The sequence below is a fragment of the Salvelinus namaycush genome, chromosome 3, assembly GCF_016432855.1.
Source record: "Salvelinus namaycush isolate Seneca chromosome 3, SaNama_1.0, whole genome shotgun sequence".
Classification (NCBI taxonomy): Eukaryota; Metazoa; Chordata; class Actinopteri; order Salmoniformes; family Salmonidae; genus Salvelinus; species Salvelinus namaycush.
In genome coordinates, this window is record NC_052309.1 from 80,960,643 (window position 1) to 80,977,000 (window position 16,358).

Sequence of the window (16,358 nt, forward strand, 5' to 3'; positions counted from 1 at the left end):
GAGGAGATGTTGCAGTCTCAGTGAGACTAGGAGTGGCAGCATGCCACTGAGCTGCAGCAGCAGCAGGCTGAGGTAGACCGGGCATGTCACAACATGAGTCTGTCCCAGGGCTATGCTTTCTGAGACTTTGTTTTTAAATGCACCTCTGAGCTACACAATCCTGACTTGTACAGGCCTGTCATAGGGAATGAGTCAGTGTGTGAAAGTATGTGTGTGTAGGTATTTGTGGGGTACTCTGCTGTGTGATGATCACAGAAATGACCATGTAATTCGATATCTACATTTAAAGCAACCACACTTCCTTTAATACCAGAATGTGAACTGTTTTGTATCCCCCCCTCTCTCTCTTCCAGGATGGGATCTGCTGGGGTACAGATTGTATGTGTGGCCCTTGGGGTCCTGGGCCTGATCGGGGGAATTGTGTGCTGTGCCATCCCAAGGTGGAAAGTGTTATCATTTACAGGACAGAACATCGTAACGGCACAGGTACTGAGCAGATCAAGTGTTTTATTAGCCCTATGTGGTTTACATTTTAAACCCCTAAATACTTTCCATAATTATATTGACTCAAATGACTCTAATAACTCGGAAAACGTAGAATGAATGCAATGTGCTGAAGTCAAATAAGCTGTAATGAATGAATGGCGTGTGTATTACTGTAACTATTTGTCTCTGTGTGTAGGAAACTGAAGAGGGCCTGTGGATGACCTGTGTGGTGCAGAGTACGGGCCAGCAGCAGTGTAAGAGCTATGAGTCCCTGCTGGTCCTGCCATCTGACCTGCAGGCGTCCCGCGCCATGACCATCATCAGCTGCATGGTCGCCTCCCTGGCCATCCTCATCTTGTTCGCCGGCGCCGACTTCACCACCTGCGTGGAGAATGAGGACATCAAGCCCAAGATCAGCCTTGTGGCCGGGATCGCCCTGTTGGTGTCTGGCCTCCTCCTCATCATCCCTGTCAGCTGGTCCGCCCACAACACCATCAGAAACTTCTACAACCCCCTTGTGGCCCAGAAGATGGAGCTGGGAACCTGTATCTTTATTGGCTGGGCTGCTGGGGTGCTGCTGATTCTGGCTGGAGGCCTGCTCATGTGCTTCAGCAGAGCCAAATCTGGCAGCTCGGGAGGAACCGCCAAGTACTACGGCAACAGCGCTTCAGCCCCCGCCGCCAACAAGAACTACGTCTAGTGCATTTACTACACCTCCGTATGTTTGTATGTGTGTAGAGAGATAGTTTAATGTACTACACCTCTGTATGTTTGTATGTGTGTAGAGAGATAGTTTAATGTACTACACCTCTGTATGTTTGTATGTGTGTAGAGAGATAGTTTAATGTACTACACCTCTGTATGTTTTTTATGTGTGTAGAGAGATAGTTTAATGTACTACACCTCTGTATGTTTGTATGTGTGTAGAGAGATAGTTTGATGGAAAGGAAATGGGTCAGACAGAATGGAAACAAGAAAGGGGAGGGGTTTAATCTTGAGGATAAAGAAGGGACATTATTAGTGGAAATAATGGTTGTAAATATTGAATATTTCAAAATAGTAAGACTGGTTTAGTTGTTGTTAATCCAAGGGTCCAATATGGTGGTTCAATTTAAAATACAAATATATGTTTCTTTTTTGGGGGGGGGACTAACTCAATATACTATAATATACTACAAATCGAAACTGTGTAGAGATGATGATGTACCTACATCCATACAGTTTCTTAACTGTGTCCAGCTCGCTAATAATCACCTACATGAAGGTTAGACAGTCAAGGAGCTGCGGAAATTCCAAAAACGATGGATAGAGGAAATTATTTTACAAATTGTGACGGCGAGGAAATATAACCAATTTTCAGTGTGGATCTCCGGACCTCGTTGAAGACCAAATGCAGCCCCCGGGGCAGAATGAGTTTGACACCCTTGTTGTAATGTGTTATCTCGTTGAGTTTTTTAGTGCTGGGTGACATGCTTCTATAATGCCATGAATGAACAACAGAGAGCAAGGTGAGGGACTCAGTGGTCATGCATTTCAAAATACAGGTATAGTCAAATGACTGTATATATCATTTACATCCATGAGATCACAACTTTTTTACTTATGTAAATCAGCTTGTCTTTGACTTTTGTGTATCAAATAATAAATACATGTTTTTATTTTATTCTGTTGCAATACAAATGATTGTCATCACCTTCCTTTGGATGGCGTTTGGAAATGTTAACAAAAGCAAAACAAGTTTAAATATTTTGGAAAATATTAAGGACTTTTATTTCCAACTATGTAAGAGCATATATTAAAAACAAGTCTCTATAAATGTGAAAACTGACACCAAACAACGAATTCAAGATTACAGACCCAAAAATATTTGGCTGCTAAAATTGATGGGTCCTGTCTCCAACTCTCCCTTTAACCATCTTTCCTTCAAACATCCCCAACTATTTATAACTATTTTACTTTCATCTCCTCTTTCTCTTCTCCTCTTTACACCTCCTTCTCTCTCTCCATCAGCTCCCTCTCGAACACAATGGCTCTGTTTCAATTCTTGCTCTCCAGTTCGCTCACGCGCTTGGTCAGCTCCTCTACTGTTTCCTTCAGAGTCTTCACCTCCTTCTGCAAGGCATGTACCTCCTGAGACAGAGAGAGGGAGAGAGAGAGAGAGAGAGAGAGAAAGAAAGATAGAGACAAAAAACAGAGAGAGAGAGAAGGAGAGGGGAGATTCCTGGTGAAATGTGCAAAAGAGGAAGCCATATCTAAAATACAGTATCTATTCACAGATATATCAAAGCATGTAGGTAGATGCAGCCATGTCCTTACCCCAGTGTTATCGTGCTGATGCCCCGTGGCTGCTGATGTGGTCTTCAGAAGACTTTTGTGAACTTTGAACTCTTTGGATTTGGTGGTTGTTGCAAAACCATCCTTCAAGGAGATCAGGATAGGTTGGCCCTCTTTGCCTTCAAACCACTCATTGGCCTCCACAGACGGCTCTGGACCATTGGTGTCTGGGTACAAATCATCCTGAAACAGGTCAGACTGAAGAGAGAGAGAGAGAGAGATAGAGAGAAAGTGAAAGTGAAATATTTAAGAATCACATGCTTTGAGTTATAGTCATTTTTTAAAAGTGTATTTACCTTGCGGGGCACCGTCATGACAATGGGCTCACACTTCCTCTCATGGAGCTTGTAAAACCTGGTGGAGGGCGAATAAAACAATATACATTCCCATTTTACAAACAGCGCTTGTGTGTATGTGTGTGTATACTGGCGAGTGAAAATGTCCATGACTCTGTGTGGTTACCTGGCGATTTCACACTTGTTGACCTCCAGGCCCCTCTTGGGCATGTAGCCCATGCCCTTCTGACTCTCCTTACTGCTGTACATGGACAGGTAGTGAACATAGGGAGCCTCATCCGTCACCTCAAAGTACCGGATACTGCTGTCACCCTGAGGCAGGAAAATGAATGGTTAGTAAACCATAGTGTGTGTGTCAAAGGAGGTTGGTGGCATCTTATTTGGGGAGAAAGGGCTCATGGTAATGGCTGGAGCTGAATAGGTGGAATGGTATCGAATATATAAAACACATGGTTTCCATGTGTTTGATGCCATTCCATTTGCTTCGTTCTGGCCAATATTTTGAGCTGTTCTCAAAAAACATTTGAGCCTCCTGGGTGTGTGTGTGTGTGTGTGTGTGTGTGTGTGTGTGTGTGTGTGTGTGTGTGTGTGCGTGCGTGCGTGCGTGCGTGCGTGCGTGCGTGCGTGCGTGCGTGCGTGCGTGCGTGCGTGCGTGCGTGCGTGCGTGTATGTGTGTGTTTTTAACTCTAACCTTGCCACAGAGGTAGACGATGCCAGTGTCAGGGTCAAAGAAGGGCAATAGGACACCACTGCTGGTGTCCAACTCCTGCAGGGTGAGTGGCTCCCCAAAGCTCTTCTGTCAAACACATACAGGTCATGTTGGGTCTTAAGACACTATTCATAAGCCTTTATAAGAAGTTCATAATTGTCTCATAACACTCACCGGGTCCCAAAGTGCCACCTGCCTCTCACTCATGCGACTGAAGCCGGTGCTCAGGATCTTCCCATCGGACACAAACAAAGCCTTGACAGGCCTGGAGCCTTCGTGGGTCTTCTCCTTCTCCTGAGAGAGACAGAGAGGCAGAGAGAGACATGCAGACTCAGGGAAAGACAGACACTCAAAGGAGGTTCATCTATGAAAGACGCGTGAAGGGAACTATATGAACTAATCACTGACTGTGATTCTATTGAGATCTATGACATTAAACCTGGTAGCTAGGTGCATCTGACTCTCCAGGGTTAGAGTGGCTGGTTCTCCTGTGGTATTGATGGGGGCAGGGAGGGGGGCACTCACGGCGATGACTGTGCCCTTGCGGGGGTCCAGCACACGTATGGTCTTGTCCTTACAGGAGGTGAGGATCTGGGATCCGTCCCTGTTCCAGCAGGCACTGTAGATGAGGTCAGGGTGGACCGAGTCGATCCTCACCATGGCCTCTCCACACGCCACGTTCCACAGGATCACCACGTTGTCACAGCCTGGAAGCAATGGGAGAGAGAGACGGAGGAACAGGCAGTTAGGCCATGCAGTGCTACTCCACTTATGTTAACAGTTGAAGAGGCACTTGTATTCTGAGGCGATGCATCATAGCAGTGCTATACCTGCGCTCATGAGCACATTGTGGGCAGTGGGGTGCCAACTGAGGATGCCCACGCGTTTGGAGTGCCCCTCCAGCTTCACCACAGGGTCGTTCAAGGGCGTGACCAGGCCACCCTCCGGGATCTCCCAAATCTGAACGATGGAGAGGTAGAGGAAGAGGAGGGTATGTCATTACACTGAGTTAATACAGTACATAGATACAGAACACTGATCGACTGGATCACACAGGGACATATGTCCTAAAGTGCGTCCATAATATAATTCTACTTAACAAGCTCAACATTATGGCCAGTGAAAGGTTGTGACCTCTACTTACCATGACACTGCAGTCCTCTGAGCCACTGGCAATGATGTTGTCGTTGTGGGGACAGAACTCAATATCCAGCACTGGGCCTGTGTGTCCACAGACTGTGGGCTGGGACATGTCAATACGACCCGTCTACAGGGAGACACAAAGGAAAAAGATAAGTTACTATGACACAAATAAACACACACACACACAAGCTGATGGCTCAAACAGGAGATAAATACTACAGTATGCAGTAAGAACACATGGAGAAGTAGAGTGTTGCTACCACTGTGGTCTTAGCAACAGAGAGACCTAGAGAGGGTTCAGAGGAGAGGAACTCAGTCAGCTGATGACAATTGTATAGCTATGCCTCAAATCAGCCTTAGAGAGCAGAGAACTCTACTGGGAGAGCACTAGCAGTCTGCAGGGTTCCCATGGCCCTGGTGGAACACACACAGGATCTGAACTGTTGGCCCTGGTGGAACACACACAGGATCTGGACTGTTGGCCCTGGTGGAACACACACAGGATCTGGACTGTTGGCCCTGGTGGAACACACACAGGATCTGGACTGTTTGCCCTGGTGGAACACACACAGGATTTGGACTGTTTGCCCTGGTGGAACACACACAGGATCTGGACTGTTGGCCCTGGTGGAACACACACAGGATCTGGACTGTTGGCCCTGGTGGAACACACACAGGATCTGGACTGTTGGCCCTGGTGGAACACACACAGGATCTGGACTGTTGGCCCTGGTGGAACACACACAGGATCTGGACTGTTGGCCCTGGTGGAACACACACAGGATCTGGACTGTTGGCCCTGGTGGAACACACACAGGATCTGGACTGTTTGCCCTGGTGGAACACACACAGGATCTGGACTGTTTGCCCTGGTGGAACACACACAGGATCTGGACTGTTGGCCCTGGTGGAACACACACAGGATCTGGACTGTTGGTCCTCTCTGTCACGTTGGACCTCACCCATCATTCACAGTACAAAAACAAAACCATCTACATTCAATAAGCTACTAAGGATGTACAGTACATGCCTTATTTTTAATATGAAGTGGCATAATGTTTCTTTTCAAACTTTATTCAAATGTTTCTCCTAATGTTCCTGCCTTCATTGTAGATGAACAATCAGCTGCCATCCAAAAACCTCTTAGTCACCGTCTCAATAATAGTGATCACATACTGGTTATATTGCTGTAGTAATAACTACAGAGTAGTTAAGTGACAGAAAAATGTACTTCTCCAACATATAAATCAAGGTAGACTCAGCGATATGACGTAGATGCAGAAAGTAAACAGCATAGTGGGTCAATTTCCACAACAACTAAGAGCATTGAAGCGCGAGGCTCAACTTCTCAACTGTTTTGGTCCCGTGGCTCCCACACTGTAAGAGCGTGATGCGAACCCGTGCACATGAGCAGATACTTTGTGTGACTGTGTGAAGTCTTGCATCTCGCTCATCTCAATATCTAGAGTCATTTCGCTGTCTACCTTTAAATCAAATGATCGTTCATTGGGGAACAATGGCTTCCTTTGACCAAATCATTAGTCCTTAAATGCACTGTGAATTTTGGTTGAGAGGACTAGTATTCATTCCTGTTACAGGCAAGTCCAAACAGTGATGCAATGGCGTCTACCCATGACGTTGAGACAGTCTATATCTTTGGGTAAAATCTACGTATCTGTTCTATATATGAATTTGCATATATGTCAATTACACCTTTATGCTTCAATATCACATAACGCATTCAAAATCAATCTAGATATTGACTACTATAAGACCATAACATACACTATATATACAAAAGTATGTGGACACCCCTTCAAATGAGTGCATTTGGCTATTTCAGCCCCACCTGTTGCTGACAGGTGTATAAAATCGAGCACACAGCCACGCAAACGTCATAAACAAACATTGGCAATAGAATGGCTTTACTGAAGAGCTCAGTGACTTTCAACGTGAGTTTGTCAAATTTCTGCCCTGCTAGAGCTGCCCCGGTCAACTGTATGTGCTGTTAATGTGAAGTGGAAACGTCTAGGAGCAACAACGGCTCAGCCGCGAAGTGGTAGGCCACACAAGCTCACAGAACGGGACTGCCGAGTGCTGAAGCACGTAGCGTGTAAATATCGTCTGTCCTCGGTTGCAACACTCACTACCGAGTTCCAAACTGCCACTGGAAGCAACGTCAGCACAAGAACTGTTCGTCGGGAGCTTCATGAAATGGGTCTCCATGGCCGAGCAGCTGCTCATCACCATGCACAATGCCAAGCATCTCCTGGAGTGGTGTAAAGCTCGCTGCAATTGGACTCCAGAGCAGTGGAAACGTGTTCTCTGGAGTGATTAACCACACTTCACCATCTGGCAGTCTGATGGACGAATCTGGGTTTGGTGGATGCCAGGAGAACGCTACCTGCCCCAATGCATACTGTCAACTGTAAAGTTTGGTGGAGGAGAAATAATGGTCTGGGGCTGTTTTTCATGGTTCGGGCTAGGCCCCTTAGTTCCATTGAAGGGAAATATTAATGCTACAGCATACAATTACATTCTAGATGATTCTGTGCTTCCAACTGTGTGGCAACAGTTTGGGGAAGGCACTTTCCCGTTTCAGCATGACAATGCCCCCATGCACAAAGCGATGTCCATACAGAAATAGTTTGTCAAGATCGGTGTGGAAGAATTTAACTGGCCTCCACAGAGCCCTGACCTCAACCCATCGAACACCTTTGGGATGAATTGGAACGCCGACTGCGAGCCAGGCCTAATCGCCCAACATCAGTGCCCAACCTCACTAATGCTCTTGTGGCTGAATGGAAGCAAGTCCCTGCAGCAATGTTCCAACATCTAGTGGAAAGCCTTCCCAGAAGAGTAGAGGCTGTTATAGCAGCAAAGGGGGACCAACTCCATATTCATGCCCATGATTTTGGAATGAAATGTTCGACAAGCAGGTGTCAACATACTTTCGGTCATGTAGTGTATGTGTTTGTTGCTGATATTGCAGCACATTCGTCCCATGCTGATACTGTACCTGCATCCCACATATGCTTCTGTTTTTCAATGGCAAACCCACCACTGGTATACATGACCAAAGAGCTATATTTTCATGTTATCTGACCATAGCACCGGTTCCAATCCATGTGCCAATGCCATTGATCAAACTCCAGGCGGTGCTATAGTCAGATGGCATGAAAATATAACTCTAGCTCAGTAAATAGCTCAGTATATATATATATATTTTATACAGTCTTTTTTTCTCATCTTTATCAAGTGTGCTAATAATTTTGGACCTGACTGTATATGCAGCTGCACTATACTGCGCCCTAGCCACATCCTGTCAAGACTGTGTTGCACTGAACCGCTCCAAATATGGTGAAAAACTAGCAACAACGCAGAGAGAGCGAGTGACATGTAGAACCGAAACTCTGCCCCAAACTTCCTTATTCAGCACAATGTGTGATGCCGCCTTGCAATATTCAAAATTCAAATGTTGAAAAAACATTGTTCTTAGAACACTGTACAAACGACACGCCAATGAGCATTTTCATCAAAATTGTAGTTGGGCAAATCTGGGCATGAATGAAAGTGACATTTTGAAACTTCAAGATTTGAGACTGAGGCATATGCATAGATGGAGAGGGAAATGGACGTTAGACCACTTTTGAGGCCTGAAAACGTCTAACTTCACTTAAGACATTCACTTTGACCTCTGTCTCTCTGCTCAGGCCCACCTTGTTCAGAGGAAGCACTAGGAAGGCCCCTCCTCCGCTGGCATCCACAATCATGGCCACGAACTTGGGGTTGACAGAGCAGAAGTTGCTGTCCCAGGTCATCTGGGAGATGCGGATGTCATCGTAGCACTGGTCAGCCTTCACCCCCTGGCCGAAGACATGACGGAACTTACTGGCCCTGACTACCTTCCTGGACATGGTGACCTGATAGGGGAGAGAGATGAGGACGGGGAGAGGAGAGGGGGGGTGGGTGGAGCGGTAGTAGGAGAGATGAGGATGGGGAGAGGAGAGAGTGGGGGGGATGAGGCGGTAGTAGGAGAGATGAGGACAAGGAGAGGAGAGGAGGAAGGGATGAGGCGGTAGTAGGAGAGATGAGGACAAGGAGAGGAGAGAGTGGGGGGGTGGGGCGGTAGTAGGAGAGGGGAGGAGAGGGGGTTGGTGTGAGAGAATTAAGAGGAGATATAAGAAGAAAAAGGAAGAGGGGCAGAGTTTTTAATGCACAGTGGTCGACTAATCAAGTGGTTATTGTATTTAAGAATATGCAGACTGCTACTGTAGCCAGTGAACTCTCACCCGGCACCCCTACAACATTTACATAGACACAGAGAGACACAGAGAGACACAGAGAGACACAGAGAGACACAGAGAGACACAGACAGACAGACAGACAGACAGACAGACAGACAGACAGACAGACAGACAGACAGACAGACAGACAGACAGACAGACAGACAGACAGACAGACAGACAGACAGACAGACAGACAGACAGACAGACAGACAGACAGAGAGAGAGAGAGAGAAAGAGGGAGAGAGAAGAGAGAGACAGAGACAGAGACAGAGAGATGTATAGAAGAAAACCCGTAATCTGTGAAATAAATTTAACTGTTCATCATTTGCATAAATAATACACAAATGCAAGTATAAACATTTTACAGGATATGAAGAGCAATGAAGGGATTTGAATACTGTGACCTTAGATGCCACAAAATGTCTTAAGAACATGAGCATCACTGACCCACTCCCTAGTTAGACCACAAGACAAACACATAGTGAGGACACAAACATACAGACACAAAGCTACAGGAAGGAAGGTCAATACAGGAAAAGCAGAGAAAAGGGGAAGAAAGAACTTGCACAACTACTTCCTCAACTGTTTCTTTTTGTCTTTATTATCCGAGGCACACTTGTGGCTCTGTGCAATGCTTTAACTCACATCTAGTCATAGGGATGAACCCACACAGAGAGAGGCAACATGGAGAATTGAAGGAAATATGAGCATATGGGACTACAAAGGCAAAATGAAAGGCATACTCCACTGCTGTTTGGAAATCATGTGAACCAGGAACCTACAGCAACAGTTAGACCACATCCTACAGAACGAACAACAGAACCACAAAACTATCTTTCTTTCCGTTTCATTCACACACATGTCTTTGTCCCTCTCTAATGGTCCTTTTCACACATTAAACAGTTGGCAGATATGTATATGATATTATCTTTTTGCGAGCTATAACCAAAGAGAATGCAACTGGTTGAAATATTGTCATCCAATTTAGGGTTTGTAGGGTTTGTAATGCATTACTGTCAGTGGATAGTCCTCATGTTCAATGCATAGGCTACATTTCACAAGTTTCAGATTTATCAATAAGAATATTAGTGCACACAATGACTCAGTCCTGGCTGACAGCCCATACATTTATGCTGTAAAACGACAACTCTAAAAGAGTGAGCATAGAATTTACCTCCATTTGCAGACCTTACTTCCTCAAATCTGAAGCTGCGCTGACTGAATCCCTTGGCTAAAGACTTAGGCCTCATTGTTCTTGTAGCATTTGTGCATCACAAGACCTCTTTGGTAGACATTCATCTAATGCAATAATCCTTTGCAGTGTGCCTTAATGTTATAAAGGACCAGGACCTGAGTACATGTTAATAATGGTGTTTGTGTGTGTGTGTGTGTGTGTGTGTGTGTGTGTGTGTGTGTGTGTGTGTGGAGGCCTACAGCATGATCATATAAAGTGACAGCAATTATGGACTATCAGTCACATGGTTTGTGATTACTAGGAGAAGGATGCTGAAAGCAGGCCTACCTGTTTTAGTGATGGGGAAATGTTCTGCTCAGTCAGGCTCCCTGCTTGGTTCTGCTGTGTCGCCAGAGAGGAGTAGGAGCCGGTAGTCTAGGGTAGATCTCTTTATGTGATGGAGGAAGTGAGAGTTTTAGATGAAGATGGAAATGGGAGGTGTCTCGTTCTGTCTTCTTACTTGCTGGGGTTGAAACATTTAAATGACATCTCAAGAAGAGATTAGATGAAGTTGTTGATATGCAGACCAAAGTGAGCCTAATTAATTAGACTAATCAAATCATCAAAGCGTGTGTGCAATACTTTCTAAGTCTGTATTGCTTTGATTTGATTACATTTAATTTAAATTAAGATATATACACTGCTCAAAAAAATAAAGGGAACACTTAAACAACACAATGTAACTCCAAGTCAATCACACTTCTGTGAAATCAAACTGTCCACTTAGGAAGCAACACTGATTGACAATAAATTTCACATGCTGTTGTGCAAATGGAATAGACAAAAGGTGGAAATTATAGGCAATTAGAAAGACACCCCCAATAAAGGACTGGTTCTGCAGGTGGTGACCACAGACCACTTCTCAGTTCCTATGCTTCCTGGCTGATGTTTTGGTCACTTTTGAATGCTGGCGGTGCTTTCACTCTAGTGGTAGCATGAGACGGAGTCTACAACCCACACAAGTGGCTCAGGTAGTGCAGCTCATCCAGGATGGCACATCAATGCGAGCTGTGGCAAGAAGGTTTGCTGTGTCTGTCAGCGTAGTGTCCAGAGCATGGAGGCGCTACCAGGAGACAGGCCAGTACATCAGGAGACGTGGAGGAGGCCGTAGGAGGGCAACAACCCAGCAGCAGGACCGCTACCTCCGCCTTTGTGCAAGGAGGAGCAGGTGGAGCACTGCCAGAGCCCTGCAAAATGACCTCCAGCAGGCCACAAATGTGCATGTGTCTGCTCAAACGGTCAGAAACAGACTCCATGAGGGTGGTATGAGGGCCCGACGTCCACAGGTGGGGGTTGTGCTTACAGCCCAACACCGTGCAGGACGTTTGGCATTTGCCAGAGAACACCAAGATTGGCAAATTCGCCACTGGCACCCTGTGCTCTTCACAGATGAAAGCAGGTTCACACTGAGCACATGAGCACCTGTGACAGACGTGACAGAGTCTGGAGACGCCGTGGAGAACGTTCTGCTGCCTGCAACATCCTCCAGCATGACCGGTTTGGCGGTGGGTCAGTCATGGTGTGGGGTGGCATTTCTTTGTGGGGCCGCACAGCCCTCCATGTGCTCGCCAGAGGTAGCCTGACTGCTATTAGGTACCGAGATGAGATCCTCAGACCCCTTGTGAGACCATATGCTGACACATGCACATTTGTGGCCTGCTGGAGGTCATTTTGCAGGACTCTGGCAGTGCTCCTCCTTGCACAAAGGCGGAGGTAGCGGTCCTGCTGCTGGGTTGTTGCCCTCCTACGGCCTCCTCCACGTCTCCTGATGTACTGGCCTGTCTCCTGGTAGCGCCTCCATGCTCTGGACACTACGCTGACAGACACAGCAAACCTTCTTGCCACAGCTCGCATTGATGTGCCATCCTGGATGAGCTGCACTACCTGAGCCACTTGTGTGGGTTGTAGACTCCGTCTCATGCTACCACTAGAGTGAAAGCACCGCCAGCATTCAAAAGTGACCAAAACATCAGCCAGGAAGCATAGGAACTGAGAAGTGGTCTGTGGTCACCACCTGCAGAACCAGTCCTTTATTGGGGGTGTCTTGCTAATTGCCTATAATTTCCACCTTTTGTCTATTCCATTTGCACAACAGCATGTGAAATTTATTGTCAATCAGTGTTGCTTCCTAAGTGGACAGTTTGATTTCACAGAAGTGTGATTGACTTGGAGTTACATTGTGTTGTTTAAGTGTTCCCTTTATTTTTTTGAGCAGTGTATATATGAAGATAAACATTGTAATGTCACTGGAACAGTCTCCAGAGTGCTCTAAAGCTTTGTGCCTCCCGAGTGGCGCAGCGGTCTAAGACATTGCATCGCAGTGCTAGAGGTGTCATTACAGACCAGGTTTGAACCCGGGCTGTATCACAACCGGCTGTGATTGGGAGGCCCATAGGGCGGCGCATATTTGGCCCAGTGTCGTCTGGGTTAGGGGAGGGTTTGGCCGGGGGGGCTTCACAAGTAGGCTGTCATTGTAAATAACAATTTGTTCCGAACTGACTTGCCTAGTTAAATAAATAAAGAACAATGAATTCTAGGGTTAGGTCATCCCAAGGATCCCACTTAGCATCTACCATACTGTAGTTGCCTACTTGCAGTGGGGACTGTTGACTGTGGGATATAAATATGCGCAAAGAGGGTGCTGCTGTATACAGGACAACAGCCTACAAAAATCATAATTTAACTTGTGTGCACAATGTATGGATAACAGGATGAAGTCAAACAGAGAACGCCATGGCACAGCTAGGCTCTGCTTAGACACATGTATGCATCCTTTAACCAGACCCAGCTCCCTCAACCCCCTGAAAACATCTCCATTAAAACAAGCAAGAGAACAGAACAGGAGATACCAAAGACAGAATGGAAGGCCAGAGACAGGTTAAAAAATATAGACTTCAGTTTATTGCACAATCGTTGCTGGAGACTGAGGAGTGGGAGGGCCTGTCTGTATAATGCAAGACACTACAGATGGACACGTAGAGAAACTAGACACAGGGAGATACAAGATGGCCATAAATTAACAGAAGCGTTGGTGAGAAGAACACAGGCGGGTCGATGAGGCACAGTAGGATGCAACTTGCACCCAGACATGGAACAGGACAGACAAAACACATTAAAACACAGATTTCACACATGAAGTATGAGATCTTAAAACAGCTCATATATTCAAACATACAGGGTCCATAATATACATTCATAACTGGTTTGTGCAACCCTGAACATGCAGGGTTTGGTCACTCCTAGCATGTTAACACTGTTGAGTAGTAAGTATGTCAGTCAGTCACATTGCCTGTGTAAAAGCAGCCTGTCTAATTCTGGTATTTGTTTTCCACCAATGGTCTTTTGACGAATCACATCAGATGTTTTTCAGAGTTGATTGGTCAAAAGATCAATTTGTGAAAATATCAGAACTGGGCTTCTTCTGCCAGACAGGATGGTTGGCGGTGAGCCTTTATACGATACAATATGATGCCTGCAATAGACTGCAACGTTACAGAGTTATGTCCACCAGATGGGGACAAATAAACAGTCATTCAATTCATTTACAAAAACCAAGACAGACCGAAGACAAGGACAAAGAGAAACAGACAGACCCTCAAGAAAGCTCCCTTCATCAAGAGGAAAAGGGCATTTCATTATCTGTACAGACAGTATCATAATTAGTACCAACCATCCACAGAGTAATTGTATCAATAATAATAAGTATCATCGTCATCATCATCGTATAACAATAGTGGACAGTTAATCCTTTATAAATAGTCAGAAACAGGCTAGCTGGCACCTGTGTACAAAAAAAACTGTTACATTTTGTTAGTGTTTTCATACATTATGTCATCATTATCATCATAGAATATCAGAATATACAGACTAAAACAATGACCGGTGGCTGGCCTGGTTCCATCTCTGAAAAATGGTACTGTTGGTGGGCCTGGTTCCATCTCTGAAAAATGGTTTTCAGTTCTTTCTCCCACCACTATTCCCTCCCCTCCCATCTTCCCGTTTCCACAGTCTTACTCTTTGCTCAACCACTCTTTAAATACATTTCACCTTGTTTTATCAGAGCCCACCCCAAGAATCCCTAAATAATCCCTACTTCTACTGCTGACTCTTACCTTCCCTCAGACCCCTACCCAGTTCAGGAGGCCCTCACAGTGGCCTCTGTGGTGTGCGGCTCTAAAAGCCATGTTTCAGAGAGGAACCCCCTGGCCTCGATGTAACAGCTACGGCTATAGCACCCTGAGAAGTGGAAAACCCAGGGTGGTGGAGTCCCTTTGAGTAGAGAACTGGCCCTTTTTGTTCTTTGTGACAGTTGAGAAACATACCACTTGAACACACATCCACTTCAGACAGTATAAATGTATTTGTATCTGATAATGCATAGATATCCAGTTGTAATCAGAGGTATTCATACATGCCCCCCCTCCTGTATCTTCCCTATCTTTTATTTTTATGAGGTTACATTTAATCGAGCAAAAGCATTCTTAAACCCTGGGTCTCTCAAAAACCCACACGGTTACCCATCTCTACAACAGAACTGAAAAGAATCAGTTTTATCTGGGTTCACATATTAGAGTAAATAGGTTGGATGTGGTTGATATTAAATACACAGTAGTACCACCCTCAGCCTGTTTCTCTTACCAGGTCCCTTTTCCCTCGGACACAGAGCATTGTCTGAGGTGACATACATATTGAATTCCAGGTTCCTACTTCTGCTTTCTTCCCTTTACATATATGTATAAAAAAGTATCAGCGTTATATACTGTTTGCACTGTATGTATATATAATCTACATACATCCATGTATTTACATGGACTTTAAATAAGTTTCATTACTGGTTTTCACTTTGATCCAAAGCCCTTTTGAAAATAAATAAACAGTGCAGTTTATTTGATATAGTTGTATTGCCTCTGTTCTAGTCCCTCACATTCCTGTATTAGTATATACTGTATGTAGTATGTTCCTCTCTTAACACTCATGGTCCACTGCCCTGACAGCATGTAAAGCTCTTAGCTGGAGTGACTGACACATGACGTGTCATATGTTACAATGCACAAGCATTTGGCTAATACTAAGTTAAAGTCCTCGTATGAGACAATGAGTTTCTGTTTGAGCGCTACTAACATGCATTAATAATCAGTTTCATTCAGTGCACTGTAATACAATTTCAGCGTATGACGATACAAGGGGCCATGGCTGTAATGTACTCACCATGACAGGGGTGGTTTCATAAGGGGGCTGAGAAACGGTTTAACACTAGTCAGGGTCGGGTTGCAGTCTGAGGCCTGTGTGGGAGAGGCTGGGACATTCTCCCTCACTCTTGACTCAATGTGAGCAAAGTATGTGCTACAACGGAGGCCCTCGACACATCATTTGGCAACTTGTGAGTGAAGTGGAAATTAGTGTGGGTATGTGTGAGTGTGGTTACAAGGTTACACTTTTGCACCAGGTTACAAAAGTGCAATGTTACATAGAAACATGCAAACTTAACTAGTCCATGGGACGACTAGGTAAAAGGTCCCTCAGAGCAAAGCAGATTAAAAAAACAAAACGCTTGGTCTCAACCTTCCACATACAGTCAATCGTTGAACAAAATCTATAAAACACAAAAGTAATCCAAAAGGTAAACATTGTACTGTTCCTCAGAGCATAAACTCAAATGCCAGTGCAGAAACTAGTGGCAACAATTTTTACTTTAAAATGAGTAACCAGACATAGTTTCTCAGGGTTACTGGTTGTGAAAATGGTGAGAGGGTTAGGGGTTCATTCATGCTTGGTTGCAGTTGTCTAATGAAATACTATATGGCACAGGTCAGCTTGGTACTAGAGTACTGTACCTCTCTAAGGGTAACAAAGTGCAAAGAGTCAAA

At 45.2% G+C, this 16,358-nt stretch overlaps 2 protein-coding genes across 2 annotated transcripts; one reads left to right on the forward strand and one right to left on the reverse strand.

The window, feature by feature from the left end:
• The first annotated feature begins 354 nt into the window (after positions 1 to 354).
• On the forward strand, positions 355 to 1,186 carry LOC120044658 (claudin-4-like). Its single transcript, XM_038989332.1, has 2 exons — positions 355 to 486; positions 683 to 1,186. The coding sequence occupies exons 1-2, from the start codon at positions 355 to 357 to the stop codon at positions 1,184 to 1,186; spliced, it is 636 nt and encodes a 211-aa protein (XP_038845260.1).
• A 1,044-nt stretch (positions 1,187 to 2,230) lies between these two features.
• On the reverse strand, positions 2,231 to 10,866 carry LOC120044659 (coronin-1A-like). The gene is made up of 11 exons (XM_038989333.1): positions 10,780 to 10,866; positions 8,688 to 8,891; positions 4,970 to 5,092; positions 4,656 to 4,785; positions 4,351 to 4,532; positions 4,000 to 4,119; positions 3,808 to 3,912; positions 3,283 to 3,428; positions 3,117 to 3,174; positions 2,803 to 3,018; positions 2,231 to 2,616 (listed from the first exon to the last, which is right to left on the reverse strand). Exons 2-11 carry the CDS (start codon positions 8,883 to 8,885, stop codon positions 2,524 to 2,526), a joined length of 1,371 nt encoding a protein of 456 aa, XP_038845261.1. The 5' UTR covers positions 8,886 to 8,891; positions 10,780 to 10,866; the 3' UTR covers positions 2,231 to 2,523.
• Between the last annotated feature and the right edge of the window lie 5,492 nt (positions 10,867 to 16,358).